Raw genomic sequence first — 23,563 nt, 5'->3', positions numbered from 1 at the left:
ATATATATTAGGCCAGTGACTTACTTTTTGCCTTCCCAGACAGGGATGAGTAAATAGGCATCCCAGAGGACTAATTTCACAGAGATCCAAACCTGACAGGAAATGAGCTCAAGGAAAGTGGGCTGTAACCTCAGATGGAAGGCATTCACACAGCAGTCATTCTGCTTGAGGAACAGCTCCTGGAGCTGTCACTGAGATGAATAAGACTCTTAAACTGACTGCAGGTCTTGGCCCTGGTTCAACTGCATTCATTAAAAATAAACAACCAACCAACTCAGCTTCGAAACGTGCTTTTCAGGTATTCATGGTAAGGGGATAGTTATTAGGATTTCGAGGTTATATGGATAGTAGTGAAGGCAGACATCTACAGAGTGAGCGTGGCTTTTCAGGTTTATTGTGGAATCTGGGGTTGCCAGTCATGTGAGGCTGCGTGTGAACACAGGGCACAGATAATCCCAAGTAACTTCCAAGTCTACATTACAACTGGGTGTCCACTGAGTTCTACCATGATATAGAATATCCTCTTCTATTACTTGGAGCTCAGGTACAGCACCTTGAAAGGCCAGCAGGTTGCCCAATTTGATGTACAGCACTCCCACAGGCCAGGGACCTACTTTGTTTTCAAGAATGACAATTTATTCTCCCACCTTCATCCTGTGGCATGTTCCAGCTTGCAGTAGCGCAGATTCTATCCCTTGTGGGAAAGGGGAGAGTGCCTCCACAGGCTGTGAAGGTGCACAGATGTTATTTTGTCTCTGTGATTTCAACCAAAAGCACTGAAGGACTGAAGATATGACTAAACTGTACCTGCAGGACTAGTGTATTGCCCAAACTTTCGAGCATGGACATGGTCTGTGCCAGATAATGTCAATGGTACTACTGACCACTTTTTGACCCATTGGATTACTCAACATGTTGCTTACCAGTGTCATAATGAGTCTTCAAGTAGCCGAATGCCCAGATAGAGGAGAGGAAATGACCACTTTCAAATGCAAAGCAGAAATTCTGCTTTCCTTCCTATGAACACAGAATCAACACCTTAAGAAATCTAGACAAAAGCAAGGCAAGGGCCAGGATCCCGCAGCTCAATGATCTGGGAGTAGCAAATATACTAAATATACTCTAATGTAGTGGACACAGAGCACTGTCCAGACAAGGGAAAGAGAGTCAGTCAGAGCATTTTGAGAGGTGGCCTTGGGGCTCTCATCTCATGTCAACCTCACATAGGGAAATAGCAAGTCAAAGAAGGGGAGGTGGCCTGGAATGCCACGAGGCAGGTGGGAGCATCACACAGCTGAGCAAGCCCGGACTGGTGTGTGTAGAGTAACTACGGTGCAGAACTATTGAGGGTAATGGCTACATTAGCCAAGCCTCTACTTTAGGGGTCATCCCAGGGTCAGAGCCAATCAGAGCCCAGAGGAGTTAGGTAACCTAAGAATTTTGATCAAATTTTGCCTCCCAGAAAGCGATCCCAAGTTCTGAAAGCTAGATTTGGATGCACTATCCAGAATCGTGGATGAGTCTGAGATCAGATCACCACACCCCCCAAGGATAATGGGACACAACAAGTTACCCAGTGCTAACAATTAGGAGTTGCTAAGTCAGAAGAGCATCACATCAGTCAACCAAACCATCCCAGAAGGACAAGACAGGTAGTATGCTAGTGGACAAATCAGAGACCGGACAAAAGATGGGTTGAAGCAAAAGGTGAGAAGCATAATTTAGATAACTCCTGGGCTGTTGCATGGTGCTGCACTTTCTTTACACTGGGTGTTAGGAGTGTGGGTGACGAGAGAACTAAGGGTTCCATTACAGATGGCAACTCTCTTACATAAGAGAATCCAGTAGCATGAAATGCTTGTAGGCCATTTGACTTTTTTGTTCCTTGCCTTTCAATTTTAATTTTTACAATTTTATAGTTTCTCTTAATAGTCAAAATGTAATTTGATATGCCAATTTTTACATTGTTAATGAAGCTCCATTTTGGTTCTGATACTTACTGGTAATTCAGACTAATCAAACAGCACTGCCATTCATTTGAGGCAGTACTAAAGAATGAGAAGTATTTGACATTCTTAAATTCTCAAAACCCACAAGACTGTGAAACTTGACTCTCAGTAAATAAAATGACTATCTTGATGTAAGCTTTCATAGTTATTCTCTACAATGGGTCCTCTTATGTTCAATAATTAATTTATCCAGTCTCAAAGCTCTTCCACAAAAACTGCATCTGTATCACTTTTCTCCAATATGATGCCTCTGATGCTGAATGAGGTTTGCAGTCTGGTTAAAAGCTTTCCCACATTTATTACATTTATAGGGTTTCTCTCCTGTGTGAATCCTCTGATGTTGAGTGAGGTGTGTGCTTCGGATAAAAGCCTTTCCACAAATTTTACATTTGTAAGGTTTTTCTCTAGTATGAATTCTCTTGTGTTGGGTAAGGGCTGAATGGTCACTGAAGGCTTTTTCACATATATTACACGTATAAGGTTTTTCCCCAGTATGAATTCTCTGATGTTGGGCTAGGGCTGATTGGTCCCTGAAAGCTTTCTCACACAAACCACATCTGTAAGGTTTCTCTCCAGTGTGAATTTTCCGATGTCGTGCAAAGGATGAATTATCCCTGAAAGCTTTCCCACATTCATTACATTTATAAGGTTTCTCTCCAGTATGAATTCTCTGATGTTCAGTAAGGGAAGAGTTCACCCTGAAGGCCTTTCCACATTCATTACATTCAAAGGGTTTCTCTCCAGTGTGAATTCTCTGATGCTGAAGAAAACTTGTACTCTGATTAAAGGCTTTCCCACATTCATTACATTTATAGGGTTTCTCTCCACTATGAATATTCTGATGTTTGGTAAGATGTGCCCTGCACACAAAGGCTTTTTCACAAATGTTACATTTAAAAGGTTTTTCTCCAGTATGTATTCTATGATGATGGGCAAGGTGTATGTTTCGGATAAAAGCTTTTCCACATAAGTTGCACTCAAAAGGCTTCTCTCCAGTATGAATTTTCTGATGATAAGTAAGTGAGGAGCTCACTGAGAAGGCCTTGCCACATTCCTTGCATTCATAGGGTTTCTCACCAGTGTGAATTCTTTGGTGATGGATGAGATGTGTACTCTGGTGAAAGGCTTTTCCACATTCTCGACATTCATATCGTTTCTCTTTAATATGAGTTTTCTGATTTGTGTTTTGTTCAGTATGAATTTTCTGATGTTTATTAAGAGTTGAACTCTTAGAGAAGACTTTTCCACACTCACTGCACTCAAAGGCTTTTTTGCTAGTTTGAAATCCCTGACTTTGAACAAGAGAGGAGCTCATGATGCAGCCCTTCCCAGATCCATCACATTCCTGTTCACTAACCCCAGCTGGGGTGTTCTGGTGAGTAAGTACCACTTGTTGCAAACTGGTCTCCTGGTCTCCACACTGCCAGTCCAACAAGCCAGCACAAGTCCAGTCACTATCTCTACTGAATCTTTCCTTTATTATCCAGTGATCCAATTCTTCTTCAGGGATATCTTCCTTGAGAGTAGATTTCTTACTCATAGGCACAGTCATCCAGTCTGAAAGATATTAAAAATAAAAATGTCTGTTTTATCCTAATAAAATATCTAGATGGGATTTGACAAATGTTAAATGTGTTACTAACACTAACAAAGAGGTAGCAGTTTTGAAGATTTCTTGAAGTGAAGACAAGAAACGAAAGGGGAAGAGAAGTGACTGTAGCAGTGGTTGATCTAATGTACAATGCATGAAGCAGGAGCACTTGGAAGCATGATCTCAGAAGTCATAGACTTGAGCTAGAATCCTAAGTACAACACATTTATTTTCTTTGTGATCATAGAGAAGTTACTTGTCTAAGCCTCAAAAAAAAAAAAAAAAAAGAAAAGAAAAAAACAGGCCAGGCGCTGTGGCTCACGCCTGTAATCCTAGCTCTTGGGAGGCCGAGGCGGGCGGATTGCTCAAGGTCAGGAGTTCAAAACCAGCCTGAGCAAGAGTGAGACCCCGTCTCTACTATAAATAGAAAGAAATTAATTGGTCAACTGATATATATATAAAAAATTAGCCGGGCATGGTGGCGCATGCCTGTAGTCCCAGCTACCCGGGAGGCTGAGGCAGAAGGATCACTCGAGCCCAGGAGTTTGAGGTTGCTGTGAGCTAGGCTGACGCCACGGCACTCACTCTAGCCTGGGCAACAAAGCGAGACTCTGTCTCAAAAAAAAAAAAAAAGAAAAAAACAAAAACCTGATACACACCACACTATGCTAATGGATAAGAAAAAACATGCACCCTGTCTATTCTAGTGATATCATCTTTAAGACAACCCCGTTGTGGCCTTAAGAAACCATTGAAACTAGAGATCAACACTTGGTAGGGAGTAAATCCTCAATTCAAAAGTAACTACTAAAACCAATATTTTTATGTTTTATAGACTAAGTAGAGCATTCAGATGGTCAATAAAAAGCTAGGCTGCTGCAAAGACTGTGTGATATGCTTGTATCTACTAATAAAATAAGGACCTCCTATTGCTATGAGGAAGCAATGTCTCCAAACCCATATGAATAATGTGACAGCTATATGAGGAAAATGTATCATGAGGACATATAAATGGGAATAGAAAACTAAGAACAAAGAAGCTTATCTGCCAGGATGTATCCAGTATGTCTAGCAAGAAGCGGTTGTAAATCTGGGGAAAGGAGTATACTGGTCTTAAGAAAGGGGACTCTGCTGCTGGGACAGGAGCCATGGTCTAATGAATTATCTGATAAAATGATTCCTCTCCCCAAACAAAAATTCCACACTTACTCAACAAATTTCTGACTTGATTTCATGGGTACCTTGATATTACCAACCAGAATTCTAGATTGCATATTAGTGTTCCATACATACTTGTGAATATCTTCCTTTTAACTAAAGTCAATAAAGTCTATTTAAGACTTTGTACTAAGAAATGTAATACTGTGGACTAGATTCTAAACAAAGATGATAGAAAATTTTCTCAGAAAGCCTAACAAGAACAAGCCTTCCTCATCAGTTTCCTTTCCCACTCTCTCCAGAAAATCTTCTACAAAGAGCTACGAAAAAGAAAAAGAAAAAAAAAAAGCCAAAACCCTTTTACCTATCTGGAAAGGTAAGCAAGTACATTTTACAGCTACTATCTTGTTGAGCTCAGAATAATATATCCTTGCTCTAAACAAAGGATGATCAAAGTTAAACATCAGTATTGTCAAATCTCAAAATATTAAGTACTAACTTTCACTTCTGGTCAAGGTAGAGTAGCCAATTCTACAGAACATCTAGAAAATCTGAATTGAAATAAGATATCTGTCTGAAGACATGAGATATTACCTGAAGCAGACTTGATAGTCTGACATTTGAGAGCAAAGTTAAGTGGAAATACAAATTATCTATAGTTTCTTGTTACTATGGAGCTAAAAATTGAAGTTCAGGACTTTCCAAGGAGGAGGGGTCACAGTAAACATGTGAAGCTATCCATCAGGACCCCCACAGGGCCACAACCTCACAGTAAGGACAAACACGAGGTTGACAAAGCTTTATAAACTGTGACCCAACCTCCAGCTGTTACAGTGCCTAGTTGGATTAAGATGGTTTGCTCACACTCTAACTACCTACCAGAGGAAAAGGCAAATCTTCTTTGAAGAAAAATAACATCTAGAGCCTCTGTACTTCTCCACAAATAATGTCAGGGATTTAATTACAATATACGAGGAGTGCTTAGATACTGTATGAAGAGGAAAAACAGATAACAGAAAAAGAACCGTAGAACCCAGATATCAGAGTTATTAATAGCATATGTGGACTTCAAAATAACTGTGATTAATGTTTGAGAAAACAGAAAATAATAAGAATTACAACAGATAATTAGAACAAAAAAATGAAATAAAAATTCTAGAACTAAAAAATATAATAATTGAAGTTATGAACTAAATAGATTTTTAATAGTATACTAAACATAGTGGAAGAGAGAAACAGTGAACTAGAAAAATATATAATCAGAAAATAGCCATAGTAAAACATGGAGAAAAATATTAAAAAGAGGCATATGGAACATGGTGAAAAAGTCAAATATATGTGTGACTGGAGTTATAGAATGGGAGTAGTAAAAGAATGTGACAAAAACATTGTTTGAAGAGAGAAAGGCTGAAAAATGAAATCTGAGCAGCATTATAAACTCCAAGTAGGATAAATACAAAGAAAAATCACCTGGGCACATCATAATATAACTACTGAAACCATAGCATTAACTACTAAACTGTATTGAAAGTTGCTTGAAAAAAAAATACATTACCTTTAAAATAGCAAAAATAAAACTAACAGTGTCTTTTCAATGAAAACAGTAGAATACAGAAAATGAAATAATTTCTAAGGTGATGAACTAATTTCTAAGGTGTTGAAATAACCTAATTGCCAAACTAGAATTCAACAGAAACAGAAAATATTTCTAAAAAGGTAAACAGGAAATAGTTATTTCCATACAAATAAAAACAGAGATTGTATTATCCAGCAGACCAATATAAGAAAAAAAAAAAAAAAAACCAGGAATGTTCTGGGCAGAATAAAAATAATTCCAGGTGGAAATATGGCAATGTTAGAAGGAATGAAAAGCAATGGAAAAAGTACATATGTGGATAAATAAAAATATTCTTGATTGTACAAAACAATAATTTTAATGTCTTGAGGTACTGAACATATAAGTAGAATTAAAATACATCGCAAAAATACATAGCAAAAAGAAAACAAAAGGAAAAGGGAAGAAAATGCTGTTAATGTTTTTAGGTACTAATATTGTCTGGGAATAAATAAAGGTAGAAATTTATTTTGGACAGTAATTCTTATTTTATATATACTTATTATATTATAAACTTATACTTGTTTTACTTATTATACTTACCACTAAAAGACCTAAGAAGGTAAATTACAAGGGTAAAAATGGCACAATAAAAATAATTAATCCAAGACAAGGCAAGAAGAAAGACAAAAGATTTAAAATAGATGAGTAAAATAGAAAATAACAAGATAGATATCAGATCCCACACATATTAGTAACTGACCTAAATCAAATTAAAAAACTAAACTTTTGAGACTGGAAAAAAAAAGTGACTAAATACCACTTCGAAAAGAAATACCAAAAATATAGACACTGAAATATTCAAAATGAATGAAAAATAATATATTATATAAAAGAAAGCTGGTATACCCATACTAACATCAAAATAATAATACAATATTAGAGAAAACAGACTTCAAGGTATTTCACATTGACAAAAGGGTCAATTTCCAGAAACGTATAATACATTTCCATTTGTATGCACATAATTTCAAAATGTATAAAAGTTAAAAGTGAGAGAATGAAATGAAAAAATAGGCAAATCAACATGTCACTCTTAATGACTCAGAAATCAAAATATTAGGAAAAGGGACAATCTCAACAACCCAATAAACAAATTTGTCCTAACTTATATACTTAGAACTATATACTCAACAAGGGCAGAATATGTATTATTTTTAAGTGCACAAAGACCTTTTACCAAAACTGACCATATACTGGGCATTAGAAAATATTTTGAAATAATGCAAATATGAATTACAACTTACAGGATGCAACTAAACCACATTTATAAGGAAATATACATATATGCATCAATTATCAATCTCAGGAAATTAGAAAAATACCAAATTAAACCCAATGGAGACAGAAAGAAATAATAAAGAAAACAGAATTTAATAAAAAAATGGATGGTCCTCTAGCAAGACAAATCAAGGTAAGAGAGAAAGCCGGGCGCGGTGGCTCACGCCTGTAATCCTAGCTCTCTGGGAGGCTGAGGCGGGCGGATTGCTCGAGGTCAGGAGTTCGAAACCAGCCTGAGCAAGAGCGAGACCCCGTCTCTACTATAAATAGAAAGAAATTAATTGGCCAACTAATATATATATAAAATTAGCCGGGCATGGTGGCGCATGCCTGTAGTCCCAGCTACTCGGGAGGCTGAGGCAGCAGGATTGCTTGAGCCCAGGAGTTTGAGGTTGCTGTGAGCTAGGCTGACGCCATGGCACTCACTCTAGCCTGAGCAACAAGCGAGACTCTGTCTCAAAAAAAAAAAAAAAAAGGTAAGAGAGAAGCACATATTGTCAACATCAAGAATAGTAAAGGTGACATCAGGACAGGATCCACAGAGATTTATAAGATATTAAAAACATAATAAAGAAACTTTATACCAATAAATTTGACAGTTTAGATGAAAGACTCAAATTTCTAGAAAGGTACAATGTATCAAAACTAACAGAAGAAGAAACAAAAAATCTAAATGATCCTGTATCTAATAAATACATGGAATCTTTAAAACTTTCTCACAAAGAAATTTCCAGGCAGCTATTGCTTCACTGTGAATTCTTCCAAACATTTAAGGAAGAATCTAAAACAACAATCTTACACAATCTCTTCCAGAGAACTAAAAATAAGGAACATTTCCAACTGGTTTTATAAAGCTAGTATATCCTATCAGAATCTGATGAGGACATTCAAAATATTAAAATTGTAGTCCATTTTGTCTTATGAACAGATGCAAAATCCCTAAACAAAATATTAGCAAAAAGAATACAGTGACATAAAAAAGAATAATACATCACAAATTAAGTTGAAATTCAAAGTTGTTCTCACATGTCAATTGCTCAATGTCATTCACATTAACAAAATTAAGGAGAAAAAAATCACATTACAATTTCAACAGATGCTGAAAAGATATTAGACTTCAACATCCAGTCATGACAAAAACTCATAGTAAAGTAGAAGTAGAACAGATTTCTTAATCCAAGAAAGTATTAGCTGGGTGTGGTGAGCCTTGCCTGTACTCCTTGCACTTTGGCAGGCCAAGAGCAGAGGATCGCTTGAGGCCAGGAGTTCAAGACCAGCCTGAGAAACATAGCAAGACCCTGTCTCTACAAAAAATTAAAAAAAAAAAAAATTAGCTGGGTATGGTGGCACGTGCCTACAGGCTACTACTTGAGAGGCTGAGGGAGAAGAATTGCTTGAGCTCAGGAGTTTGAGATTGTAGTGAACTATAATGATGTCACTGCACTCTAGCTTGGGCAATAGAACAAGACCCTGTCTCAAAAAAAGTATCAATAAAAAACAACACCAAACACCATAGTTAATCACAAAATATTGAAAACATTCCCTTCAAACTGGGATAAAATAAGCATGTCTGTTATTGTTATTATCTATTCAACATTGTAATATGATGGAAGTAAGACCACTGGGACTTAGGGCTGCTATGTCTGAGACTGTGGGAGGAGAGCAGGTGAAGGAATTGCCTGAGCAGAAGCCTGAAATAAGTGCAGACGTTAACTGCCTAGTTAGGGGGACATATATCAGCAATCTGGGAGTACAGCAAAGCATGCTCCAACCTCAGAACCTGAGGGGTCTCATGTAGAAAAGCCACGGGTGGCCTAACATGGTGATCTAGCACCTCTTATATTTTCCTGGACAGAGCTTGAGCCCATCGTCTGAGGTGAGGTATCACAAGAATGGAAAATAAGCACCATATGTACTTGCCATCCAATTGGCACTAACTGATCAACACTAAGGCGCTCACACAGTAGTAATATTCATTGGGGACTGGAGGGGATGGAGATGGGTAAACTCACAACTAATGGACACGGTGAGCATTGGGTGGGGGAAAGGGCATGCCTCCAATCCTGGCTGGAGTGAGGCAAAGTCATAACATGTAACCAAAATGTTTGTACCCCCATAATATCCTGAAATTAAAAAAAAAATAAAGAAAGAACTGGAATACTCTCAATTTCTCTCAATTAATGTATAGATTCATGCCAATTCTAATCAAAATCCTGGCAGGAATTTTATAGAAATAGAATAGCCAACTCTAAAAGTCTAAAAGCAAAGAAAAGAACAAAGCTGGAGGACTTACATCAGCTAGTGTAAGGCTCATTATAATGATAGAGTAATTAAAACAATGTTGTATTGGCACAAGATTAGATAAAAGGAAACAGAATAGAGAGTCCAGAAACAGACTCGTACACAAACAGGCCAACATAACAGATTATAGAACCCAGAATCAGATCTATGCACATGTAGTCATCTTATGCATGACAAAAGTGACAGTGTGACACAATGGAGAAAAGATGGTGTTTTCAGTAAATGATCCTGGGTCAACTGAATACCTACATGGAAAATAATGAGTAATAAATCTTCCATGTGGACTGTAGACCTAAACATGAAAGACAAAATAATTCAACCACTAGCGGAAAACACAGAAGATCTTCATGGCCTTGAGATGTCTGAAGTAGGACACAATATAGGAGGGAAAAAAAATTCTGATGAACTGAATTATCTTAAACTATGCTTATCAGATGACACCATTGTGCAGAGCAGGAAACAGTATTTTCAATACATATATATGACAGAAGACTCAAATTCCAAATATACAACCCTATAAATCAGTAAGAAAAGATCTGACAACTAAACAGAAAATGAGAGAAAGATTTATAGGTACTTTATAAAAGAGGATATTGAAATGATTAATACAAATAAAAAGATGAGCAACTTTATCAATCACAACCACACATCCTCTAGAATGGTGAAAAAATTTTCAAAAATGACAATACTAAATGTGTAAGAGGATATGGAACCTCATATCCTGCTAGTTGGAGTACAAATTTGTATAACCACTTTGGAAAACTAATTGGCTATGCCTATTAAAGCTTGCATATGCATAAACATAGTACTCCTAACTATTTACTCAAGAAAAATATATATATCTATTTTCTCTAAAAGTTGTACAAGAAAAGTTCATAGAGTACTATTCATAATGGCTCCAAGCTAGAAATAAACCAAATGTCTGATAGTAGAATGTACAAATATTAATAGATTTACATGGCAAAATATTATACAGCAATGAGAATGAACCAGCTTCTTTTGACATTGCGGATGAATCTCAAACGTACTGTTGAAACAGAAGCTAGACGCAGAAGAGTAAATTCTATATGATTCTATTTATATAAAGCTTAAAAACAGGCAAAACAAATCAGGTCAGGGTGGTTGTTACCTTTGGGACAAAAGAAATAGAGAGGATTAGGGGGTTAATGGGTTGCTGGTAATGTTCTATTTCTTGATACAGGCACTAATTATACAGATGAGAATTCATTGAGTAGTACACTTAAGACTTGCATACTTTTCTGTATCATGTATTACTTCAAAAAAAGTTTACTTTAAAAAATCTGGGAGATGGCTTTCAAAAATAAATAATAAATACATCAATTTCTAGCTTTCTTTTCTATTTGCTATTGGATACTTACATCTATTAAAGTCTTTTCTTGACTGTGTTAATAAAAACACATCACCTATATATAAGAGAATATTTGGCTTTTTACATGTTTTATATTACACAGTAACACTCATCTATCAAGACAAGTTTACCAAGAAGGGAGTCAAATGCATCCTGGTTTCACCACACTGAAAATAATTGAGGTGTGGGAAGACTGGATTTACTGAAACTGATATAGACTTCAGTATGATAGAGCAGGCTCTGTGTGAGTACTCAAGTCAGCACTCACTGGGGCCCAAGTCACTTTGGGGTGAGCTGAATTAAGGAGCCATATACCTAGCTGCACTGGTCCATATTTTTTTTAACATGATTTTAAAATATATAACTCTAGGGTATTAAGCAAGGCCATGTAAGAAGTATGCACCAAGCCCCCCCCCCCACAATGTAGCCCAGAGGTCACACCCGCGAAGGGACCAAACACTAACCCAATTCACCCTCAAACCACCAAAAATTTTGAGGATTGGTCACATCAAGCATATCTGGAAGTGGGTAGATGATGGTAGATAACATAAAGCAAACAGTTTTAAGGACCTGCCTTTAGGTCCCCAGATCCTTTTCCCAACTCAAGAGGAGCTGGGGGATTTCTCTCTTTCAACCTGGAAAAAGACTGGAGGCTTTTTCTCTTGAGGAGAGTAAAACAAAGTTGGTCTGAACTGAAGACACCAGGGCAGCTGGTGGCAGGAGAACTGTGTTGAAGACTGAAGCCCCAACTCACCCATGCAGAGCTTCCAAAGGGGGATGTTAGTCCTCCCACTGGTTAGCTGGACAGGAAATCAGCTATAATAGATAGCTGAGGAAAGACTCTAATAAGAGATAACAAAATCATCAAACAGAAAATTAGAGAAAACAGAGCCTAAGATGGAAGAAGAAAATGTTTTTGAAAGTCAGTATCTTTAAAGGAAAGATATTTTAACAGTAAAATAAGAATAAAGGCTTATAAAAAAAAAGCTTGGAAATTAAAAAATGATTGCAGAATTAAAAAGCCCAATAGAGAATTCCTGCCATAAACAATTAGAAAATCATAAAAATATGAAACAACTGTTTTCAGGCAATGGACAAATGGCAATGAAGGAAGGTGATTACTGACAAAAAAGAAACAGACATGGAAAGACCAATGAATGCCCCAGTTTAGTCCCTGGAGGCAGATTCTAGATCACAGAACTAAAACAGAGCCTTAGGGATCCCAATGAATCAAGGGGACAGAGATCAATATTTGGGAAGTCTGAGGAAGCTACAATCTATGAGCCAAGAAAGATAAGAAAGCTGCAGAAACTGAACCTGTAGTTTAAAACTATCCCACTTTCCATAGAAGAATGGGCTCAGGAAAAAACAAAACAAAACAAACTGGCCCCCAGTCTTCTGCTTTTGGTCCAAAAGATTTCATTAGTTTTCCAAACTAAATGAAGAAATAACACCATTACTACTCAAATTTTCCCAGAAAATAGAAGGGGAAACTTCTCAATTCATTTTTTGAGGCTAATATTACTGCGATACCAGAATCAAAGATATTACAAGGAAAGGAAAGAAAACTGCAGACTAATATCCTTCATCAAAATCAATGCAAAAATTCTTAACAAAATATAAGCATATTAAATCCAGCAATATTTAAAAAGGATAATAAATCAAGACTAAGTTGGATTTACCACAGAAATACAAATTTGATTTGATATTTCAAAACCAACAAGCTAGGCATGGTAGTGCATGCCTATAAGCCCCAGCTACTCAAGAGGCTGAAGTGGGAAGATCGTTTGAGCCCAGGAGTTCAAGACCAGACTGGGCAACATAGATCCTGTCTCAAAGAAAAAAAACACAATCAATGTAAATCACTATTACCAATCACAGCATCATCAAGGATTCAGAAAAACATTCGGCAAAATTTAGTATCCATTTATGATAAAAATATCCTTAAACCAGGGATGGGTATAAACATCCTCACCCTGACAAAGGGTGTCTATAGCTAACATACTCAAAGACAAAAGACTGAACTCTTTCCCTCCAAGATAGGGAATGAGACAAGGATGCTGCTCACAACTGCTACTCAACACTGTGCTGGAGGTCCTAACCAGAGCAGTAAGAAACAACTGGACCCTGTGTACATTGCTGTGGGAATACAAAATGGAATGGTCACTTTGAAAATAATTTCTCGGTTTGTAATAAACACACACTTAGCATACAACCAGCAATCCTACTCCTAATGAAAACATATATCCACAAAAAACATATAAACTGAAAATACATAAAACCTTGTACCAGAATGTTCATGGTGGTGTTCGCCCCAAACTAAAATAACTCAAATGCTCGTTAATGATGAATGGATGAAGAAATTGTGATATATTCACACAAAGGGATGCTGATCAGCAATAGTAAGGAGCCACTGATGCAACAAGGATGAATCTCAAAAATACACTACGTGAAAGAAGTCAGATACAAAAGAGCACATACTGTATAATTCCAGTCACATAAATCCTGGAAACGGTGGACTCACAGTGACAGAATGCAGATCAGCGGTGGCTGGAGTTGGAAGGGAATTAACTGCAAAGGGGTAAGAGAAGATTTTTTGGGATAGCAAAAATTTATTTTTCTTGATTTGGTAATGGGAATACAATTGTATAAATTTGTCAAAACTGATCAAATTTTACACTTAAAATTGGTGAATTTTATTGCATGTAAATTATACTCTAATGAAGCTGATTAAAAATTACTTTAAAAACTTCAATAGAAGCTTGGAAGATAAAATTGAGGGAGTCTGTCAAAAAGTAGAACCAAATAAAAGGACAAAAGGTAGGAATTTTAATAAAAAGAAAATTAGAAGAACAGTCAAGGATGTCCAATATTATTATCAACTCTTCCACAAAGAGAAAACTGAAGGTGGAAATCAAACAATAATAGAAGAAAATGTTCTAGAGTCAAAGGGCAGGGATTTTGGATGGAAAGGCTCATTAAATGCTCAACCGAAGTCTCACCAATGCTCAGTGGATAAAAATGGAACCACACTAAGGTATGTCACTGAGAAACTTAAGATCGCCACAGTAAATGAGAAGAGCCAGCAAGTTTTCAGGGAGGAAAAGCAGGTCACAAATGATTAAGAATTAGAATGATTCTCAACTTCTGAACAGCAGAAAATAATGGAGTAATGTCAAAATTCTGAAGGAAAATGAATTTCCAATGCTGAATTCTATTCAGTCAAATGATTCATAAAGTGTCAGGGAGAAAAAATATATTTACCGACATGCTTGGTTACAAACCATTTATCCCCCTGAATCCTTCTTAGGGAACTATTAGAAGATGTGTGCAAACCAAGAAAAAAGAAGAAAAAGAAAAGAAGAAAAAAAAAGAACCAAGAAGGACAACACAGGACATAGCTAACAACATTGGAAAGATCCAGCCCAGGACAGAAGGGGATTTGCAGAATGCCAGCTGGGCACCAGCTGCAGAAGGCTGGCCCCTCTGCAATGGAGCAGGTCAGAAGGCTCCAGAAGAAACGAAGATAACTAAAGAAGAGCTAAGATCAAATTAGTGATCAATATAAACTAAGTGAACTCTGGGAACAGATTGCTTAGGCAAGCAAAAGTTGTTGTGGTTTATTACTACATGACTCGGTTATGACTAATATTTAAGAATGTAAACACTGATTATAGATCTAATCAAAATGACTACAACTGTATTGAGCAGACAAGGAATGGAAAAGGCAATAAGCAAGAGTAGTTGGGTGGTGGGGGTTGGGTTTAATCCTCACTTTTTATAGAAAGAATTCGATGAATAATGTCTAAAATTGAAAAGTCTAGAGGTAGCAACAAACATGTTACTTAGAGACACGGAAGCAAATATACCAAGTAATCAGCTAAGAGAAGAGAAAGTGGTTACTTCTGGAAAGGGGGGAAGAAGCCACTATTGTTCATAATAAACCTTGGAGTTTCATTAAACTAAATATATATGTTACTTTGATAAAAAATACTGAAAATAAAAGACAAAAACAGAATAAACTCCAAAAAAGCTTAAGGAAAGAAACAGTGAAGAACAAAAATTAATGAAATAAATAAAAAACAGAAAGGATCAGCAAAGTCAAATGTTTATTCATTTAAAAGTCTAATAAAAAAGATAAACCTCTGACAAGACTTACACAGAAAAAAATAGAAGAAGTAAATATTATTAGAAATTCATTCTTTCACTCAATATATACTGAGATCTGGTATGCTAAGGATGTAACAGCAAACAAGACAAAGGTACAACTAAAATAAAAAGTAACCTCTATAGTTTAATAGATAATAAATTATAAAAGGCATTAGCAACTACTCAAATTAAGGGATCAGTAGTCTTCTGTTAAGTTTACTTCCTTCCTTACTCCTTCCTTCATGGATGTAAGGGGAGAAAAGAGTATTTAAACAGAACACAGAAAACACTAAGAATAAAGATCATAAAGGCCAATATATTATATTTTACTTCATTAAGAACTTCTGTTCATGAAGAAAAAGACAAGATAAGCTGACATACATATTAACTGATAAAGTGTAGATTCCTGAATATATTAGCATATACAACTCCTATGAGTGAATAGAAAAAGATAAACTATAATAGCAAAATGAGCAAAGATTAGAAATATGTAAGTCACAGAGCACAAATAATCAATACATGAAAAGATGTTCAACTTCACTAATAATGAAGGAAAGGCAAATTAAAACTGTAAGATACCATTTCTCAGGAATGGGACTCACAGAATTTTTTAAAAGTCTGACAGTTCCAAATTTTGGCCAGGATGTTAAGTCATAGGAATTTGCATCAACTATTAGTGTATTTTGGAATAGCTAATTTGACCAGCAATCTGGGAAAATCTGGAAAAGTTGAAGGAGCAGATGCCCTTAAACCCAGTATCTCCAAATCTATGAATACACCCAAAGAAACTCCCAAACAAGGCCTAGGTAAATAAGAAAATATGTATGAGAATATTCAGGTCAGCATCATGCATAACAGCAAAGAGTCTGGAAACAACTTACACATCCAGCAACAGAAGAGTGGGTAAATTATAGTCATTGATGGGACATCAAAGTGCAGTTAAAAAAACAGAGCTACTGCCTCAACATGGATTTGAAAAAAGCAAGTTGTGGAAAGTTATCTACGGTATGGTACATATTTATCAAGTTTTAAAGTATGCAAAGGCAAAGAAACATTGCTAGAGCCTCCAATGTTTGTGGCAAACCCACAAAGAGAAGCATAGGAGGTGCTGCAGGTGTAAAAATCAAGCTAGTGGCTCTCTCTGGTAGGAGAGGAGGGCGGTGTGTCAAAGAGGGCACAGTGACTCTCAAACCTGCTGCTGTATTCCATCTCCTAAGCTGGATGGTGGAGTATGGGACTGTTTCCTTACCGTTCTTTAAACTGTTCAAAGATATTCATATTCTTTTGTATATATGAGGTACAGTATCCAAAATAAATTTATTTTAAAGTGAAAAAAGGAAATGATAATGGTTATGTGTAGAAATTACATGTAAGAGCAATAAATAAGAAATGTTCTTTAAAAGAAATTCCCAGTAAATTTAAGGGAAAAAAATGCAGATAAAATCGGAAATGAGAAAGAGGATGTAATATATAATGTTAAAATTATAGACAAGTACTATGCATAGATGTAAACTAATACATTTTATAGCTTGAAAAAGATAAGTTCAAGTTACAGGGTAAAAGGTACGACTGAAATAAAAAGTAACCTCTACAGTTTAATAGATAATAAATTATAAAAGGCATTAGCAACTACTCAAATTAAGGGATCAGTAGTCTTCTGTTAAGTTTACTGAGTGAACTATTTCTAAGTAATTAAATTTATTTTGGAGAAGGGAAGAAATGCAACAGTCTAAGGGTCAGATGCGTCTTGTGCTGGCTTCACACCAATCCTGACTTGTCACTTAATAACAACACTAAATCAGTCCAAATTAGTTAACCATACTGAGGTCAGTTTCCTGTAAAATGGGGTTAATATGATTAACACCACAGATTAAATGGGGCTACAAACACAAACCCATCCCCAAATCTCCCTGCACAGTGCTGATCACAGATGCTCAAATAACACCACTCTCCCCTCTACTATCTTGTGGCCCAGAGAACAGAAACATTAAAAAGGAAGCTATCTATCAGAAGGATGGATAGATATCTTTTTCTGGCACCTAGTAAGTGGCACAGACTTGTTGCCTGGGAATATAGAGAACATGACAGTTTAGTGGCTCTTACTTATTTTGAGGAGCCCATTTTGTCTGGCAGCTTAAGGCCAGGGGTGTGTTTTTTCCCTTTAGCCCCCAGTATTCTGCAGAGCATTTTTCTTACTATGTTTAAAAATAAACATAGTAAGAAAAAACATAGTCTTGAACTCCTGACCTTAAGTGATCTCCTTGTCTCAGCCTCCTGAGTAACTGGGTTCACACCTAGCCCCTAGGATATTTAAATTCCATAACCGACTGGGTTCTAGCCATTCTAGGTTATATAGTCATTTACTATAGGATATAAATTCTTACCTACTTCACTGGGTACTGTGAAAAATCAATAACAAAGGGTTTGTGAAAATATTTTGCCGCCTGAAAAATGCCTGCTGAAAGTGAAACGTTGTAGTGTCTTAGATAAGGCACTAAGCTCTCTAGAATACTTGGGTTGAAGGGAAAAGACACACCCTGGCCTTAAACTACTGGATGCAATGGGCTCCTCAAAATAAGTAACAGCGACTAAACTGTCCCAAGTCTATGCCATTTACTAGGTGCCAAGCATTGTGCTAGGTGTGAACATTACAGCAAAATATGCAACAAACCTGGTCCTCATGGCGCTTGTAGTCTAGCATGGTAGCTGGCAAAAGGCAGAGGACAGTTAAATGATCACATGGATCAACAAACATGGAGAGGAACTTGAAGAAAAGTGCAAAGTTTAGCTAAAAGAGGTGCCTCAGTAGGCACTTGATAACTGGCTCTCAAGATAACTTGCCCTGCTGTGTGTCATCCAGTGTGGTTCCTCCTCATGAGAGAAGTGCAAGCAGAGGCCACACTGCCAGATGCTGAACAGGACACTCACACGTGGGAGAGGAAGAGAACTGCCCAGATGACAATTAAAGTCTTTTTTGAACTGAAGACTATTTTTTTTTGTTTTGAGACAGAGTCTCACTTTGTTGCCCAGGCTAGAATGAGTGCCGTGGCGTCAGCCTAGCTCACAGCAACCTCAAACCGTGGGCTCAAGCGATCCTTCTGCCTCAGCCTCCTGAATAGCTGGGACTACAGGCATGTGCCACCATGCCCGGCTAATTTTTTTATATATGTATATTAGTTGGCCAATTAATTTCTTTCTATTTATAGTAGAGACGGGGTCTCGCTCTTGCTCAGGTTGGTTTCAACCTCCTGACCTTGAGCAATCTGCACGCCTCGGCCTCCCAGGGAGCTAGGATTACAGGCGTGAGCCATCACGCCTGGCCTGAACTGAAGACTATTAATGGATATCAAACAGTAAAAGGAGAAAAATAATGGAGAGGAGGCACAAACCGCCACAAGAAAGGAGTGCTACATTTTGGCAGTGCACCCTGTGACAAATGTGGCCACAAGGTGTTATGGTGAACAAAAGCGAAAAGAGCTCATTTCTCCATCCACAGGCCTAGCACATTTGCTGAGCCTCTGTGCCGACCCCACTCAGCTGGGCTCCTCCCAACACGTCCCATATGCCTGATTCTTACCAGGACAGAAGCCTCCCGAGGCATCCTCTGGCATCCATTTATCCCCTTTTCCCAGCTGGGAAAACATATCTGGTTTGGGTCCTAAGAGTCCTGTTGTTGAGGGGGGAAAAAAAAAGAAACACATCTGTTCATATCAGAGATAAAAATCACTGCAAGGATAAGGCCTGGTCCTCAGACTTTCCTAGAAAGGGTGGCTTAATAGAAAAGCCCAGGGTGGAGATGTGTTCCTAGCAGGAGGAAAAGATGGCTCAAGCCTGACACAATCTGTTCCCATGTCCCTCTCCCTGCCAGAAAGGAAAGATCTGGCCCCTAGTCTCTTTTCAGGCATCTGTACTTGGACTCCTAGAGGGCCAGGCCCAGGATACCAAGGACAGGGAAGTTGCAGCCTTGAAGACAACATCCTCAACTGGCCCATTTCCAACTCAGTCTTCTATATGGTATCAGTTTAAGGGTCCCAAAGAGATCCCCCAAAAGGAAGAGGAAGCTTCTGAGGCTCCCATCTTACCCAGTGAGACCAGGTGGCTGTAGTTCTCCAGCATCACATCCCTATACAGCGCCTTCTGGGCTGGCCTCAGGTGCCCCCACTCTTCCTGGGTGAAGAGCACAGCCACATCCTTGAAGGTCACCAATCCCTGTAACAGCAATCATTCTCACTGGGCACGGCCTGCCCTTCATGTGGTTCTGTGGAACAGACCGAGTCCGACAAACCCCGGGAGCTCACAGAGATTTATGGGACTGTTAGCACACGGGGTGCTGGCGTATTGTGACAAGTTGACCTTTTTCTCAGGGTCTCCTGAGGACCTCACTTTGTACTAGACTTTGTTCCCCACTTTGGAAAAAACACATACTGTAGTGAAGATCTGCTTCCTCAGCACTGGGACCTCACACCTGCTGTTCATTTGCTCAGAATATTCTTTCTCATCTCCCTCAAACTGCCCAGTCCTGCCTCCGCCCTCACCCCACAGGACCAAATCCTACTGGTGTCTCAGCGTAGACATTAATTCCTCAGCATGGCCTTCCCAGACCACTCCTGGAGTCACCTATATGGGCCCATCAAAGCACACTGTCTCATTTTATTTGTGGCTTTTGGTTTACTTACAGTCTCCCTCAGTAGACTGTTACCTCCAAGAAGGTATGGACCATTTCTACAGGCCTTGTCTTCCCACCTCTAGAATGGGGCCCATGTAGTCAGACCTACTGTCTGTTCTCATCAACTCCTGCTTTTCTTCAACTCTCACCTGCCCAGCCCCAACATACATGCAAGTGCATGCACATGCACCCCATGGAAATGGTCATTCCATACAATGGGATCTTGTCCCCTCTGACTATAACTAGTCCCTTCCTTGGAAACTCTGAGAAAGGGACAGAGAGAAAACAGTCTCCCTTAGCATACCTGGAATCTAACATGTAAAAGCCAGTAGTTATTACAGCTCTGGTCTTACTAGCTGGCTGAGAAGCCAAGGGAGCTGGTGTACACTGAGAAAGAAGAGGGAAGCAGAAGCCCGAGGGTCCAAGAGAAGAGACTTTCAGATTATTCTAGACCCCACTTCCACAGCCAATGTCCAGTTGTATTTTTGCCTTTGTATTTGGGGAAATACCTCAGCATATTTCCAATAAATGCCTGCTCTTGCCTAAGATAGTCTGAGTCAGGTTTCCATTACCTGCACTCAAAGCCTTGGACATGGCGGGCAGTCAAGAAACACTTACTGGATGGAAGCTATGAATCAGTTTGCTAACTTTTGTATTGCTAGCATAGATCATAACACCTGGCCATTTAACAGACCTAATATATGTCTGTTGAATGGCAACCAAATTAAGGCAGCCTGAAAACATGAGATAAACTGTGTGACACTGACAATGACTTTGAGGAAAAGGTTATGGAAGGGAAATATCACAGCAGACTGGCACGACAGGTGGAGACACGCTAAACAGAATGGGGTGCCTGAGATAGGTCCTAGTGGACAAGTCAGAAACCTGGAGGAAAAGTGTGAGCAGGCACTGAGCTGTGGCTGTACTGACATAGCACCTTCACCTGGCTACGCAGTCCTTCCAATGATTCCTACCACACATTCCTGTCCTGGGAAGGTTTAAATGTGAAGGAATTAGAACAATATTACCAAATGCATCAGAATTTATACACTCAAATGCTGCCTCTTCAAAGTGGAGTCCATACTTATTCTAAAGAGATTGGGACTACTCAAAGCTTTTTAGGAATTTATTGAACTCCTTGGAAGCACAGTGTTTTGAATTATTCCATTGGTACCCAATATTCCTCTGAAGTAAAAGCCAAATGTCATTAAAAAAACAAAAGGCCAGTAAATCTCACATTCCCTAGAAAGTGCTTTTTCTGACCTTCTCTGAGCTCTTGTGTGTGGCACCGCCCTTACCACTTTGGACCCTAATTGTACTTGCTAGTGGCAAGTGTGCAGGTTTTCATTTCACATGGACCTGGATTCCAGACCCAATTGTATCACTTATGTGACCTTTAGCAAGCTAGTGAGCTCCAACACCTACCATGATGAGCCTGATAAGGAGATGGGTGGGGGTGGGGATGGCTGCTGAGGTCAGGTGTCTGGGGGAGCCTGGATTGGGAGAAAAGCTCCTGGTCGGGGAGAAAACATGCCCACACGGTTCAAATCCAGAAGGCAATTTAAAGGGGAGGAAACCCCCACATTAACTCCCACTCACCTGGACCATGGTTGGCAGGTGGCTGACAGCCATTCTTTCTTGATGAGCCCTCTTAGGGACAGGCTAGGTGCTGAGGAGGCAGGTGTGGAGCTTTGCAATTACAGGACTCCTCAGGCTAGAAACATCTACACACCAGTTATGCGGAGAGGACTGGGTCAAAAGATCTCACACGGCAGTCCTGAGCAAGGCTGTGAGCATTCACATACTGGAAGTCTCCAGTATCCCCAAGCAACCAATTCTTTGGTCCCTGTTTGCTCCCAATTCTCTCTCCTGCTGAAGGTATTTCCACTTGCCTCCACTGGAAAGTGAACGACTCACCATCCTACTACTTTCCCTGTTAGTCAGATCCTCCATGTCTTCCCTTCTGTATCTATCCCTTCTGTACGTGACTTCTTGCACAAAGTTTGCTCCAGTCCCAGTTCTCACGCTTTCTACCCACCCTCCGGCCTCACTGAGGTTTCAAGAGAATTGTGTCTCTTCCTGGAACAGCTGCCTAATCCTGGGAGGGGAGTGGAAGAAGAGGCGTTGGAGGGTCGTCTTCTTTCTCCTCAAAAACAAGGCTGGATCTTCACAGTCCAACTCTTTCAGTACAAGCCTCTTCTCTGGCCTCAGGCTTCTCATTCGCTGGGGCCCAATATGGTTGACCTGGAGTCAAAAGACAGCCAGAAGCAGCGCATTTGTGTGTGTTGGGGGTGGGGGAGATTAGAAATCACATTCACACAACACACCCTTCCACCCCCCGCCCCCCCCACTCTGCCAGGTCCCGGGAGGAGCTGCTGCAAGGCCTGCACAGCGGTGTCCCTGCCCTTCCGAGTTCCTCATACAGAGCTGAGAACCACACCAGGCGCATATCTGTCAACTCAGAGTAAGGAGTTTCCCGGAGTCAGGTCCAACACACACGCCGGAGGCCCTGAGCCCATCCTCCTCCACATGCACTCACAGATTCCGACCCCAAATCCAAGATGCCCATAGCGGGCTATCCTCCCTTTTTCTGCTAGGAATCAAATCTCAGACACACATTCCGGGAAGTTTGGGGCATTAAATCAGCGTGCTCCAGAATGGACCACCACCCGGACCTCCTAGGCTTTTCCCTCCACCTTCTCCCCAGGCCCGACTACCCCATGACTGCGCTCGCTCTCCCTCGGACTTGGCCGCCGCGCCTGGTCAGCCCTGGGTTGCCCTTCCAGGAGCCTCTGCCGGCGGCGGGAGAGCGCCACCGCCACTTCGCTGTCGGAACACAATGAGCAGGGGACTGCAGCCAGGATAAGAACTGCGCTTGCGCGTTGCCCTGGGAACCGCTGAGCCAAACTCCCACAAGCCTCAGAGCTGTGACAATTCTGCTGCCAGACTCCACTTCCCAGAGGGAGCCTCTGCGGCGACAGTGGTGCTGTGCGCCTGCGCACAGGGGCCCCGCCCGCAGCCTCGGGCAGAGAGTCCCCGGACGCCGGAACTACCTTTGCCAGGCGGTGTCCCTCCAGGCTGCTAACCCCCTGCGCTCACAGCTGGGGCGGATTTGGTTCCGTCCTGTTCCCATTCTGACTCGGCTTCTGCCTTGAAATAATGCTCGAGAAGACACGGACAAGCAAAACGTTGACGGCGGGACAAAGGAGCTTAGTGCAGGAGAGCGGCGCCTGCTCGCAGACGAGAGCGGATCCGGGAACGCCCCGAGGAAAGAGAAAGAGGCTATAAATAGCTGACCAGGCGCGTTCCGACGGAGAACCGCACCGAAAAGACTTGGAAAGGCGCAGAATTGCGCCCTTGCCCCCGAGCAAGCAACCGATACTTTCTGGCCTGGCTGTGGGGCCAGTGCCTGGTCCAGTGGACG

At 39.8% G+C, this 23,563-nt stretch overlaps 2 protein-coding genes across 3 annotated transcripts in view; one reads left to right on the top strand and one right to left on the bottom strand.

The window, feature by feature from the left end:
* Positions 1–23,563, top strand: part of CIDEA (cell death inducing DFFA like effector a) — a 511,919-nt gene that overhangs the window by 32,770 nt on the left and 455,586 nt on the right. The gene's annotated exons all lie outside the window — the stretch shown is intronic.
* ZNF454 (zinc finger protein 454) lies at positions 379–23,021 on the bottom strand. Of its 2 annotated transcripts, XM_012790001.3 has the most exons (5): positions 22,857–23,021; positions 21,739–22,383; positions 19,556–19,682; positions 19,051–19,140; positions 379–3,566 (listed from the first exon to the last, which is right to left on the bottom strand). In XM_012790001.3, the coding sequence occupies exons 2-5, from the start codon at positions 21,769–21,771 to the stop codon at positions 2,236–2,238; spliced, it is 1,581 nt and encodes a 526-aa protein (XP_012645455.1). In that variant the 5' UTR covers positions 21,772–22,383; positions 22,857–23,021; the 3' UTR covers positions 379–2,235. The 2 variants fall into 2 exon arrangements, with proteins under 2 accessions (XP_012645455.1, XP_012645459.1); XM_012790005.3 differs by lacking the exon at positions 22,857–23,021 and having other exon boundaries at positions 21,739–22,847.

Source organism: Microcebus murinus, chromosome 17, assembly GCF_040939455.1.
Source record: "Microcebus murinus isolate Inina chromosome 17, M.murinus_Inina_mat1.0, whole genome shotgun sequence".
Classification (NCBI taxonomy): domain Eukaryota; kingdom Metazoa; phylum Chordata; class Mammalia; order Primates; family Cheirogaleidae; genus Microcebus; species Microcebus murinus.
Note: the sequence above shows the minus strand (reverse complement) of the source record. Positions and strands in the feature narration are given on the sequence as shown.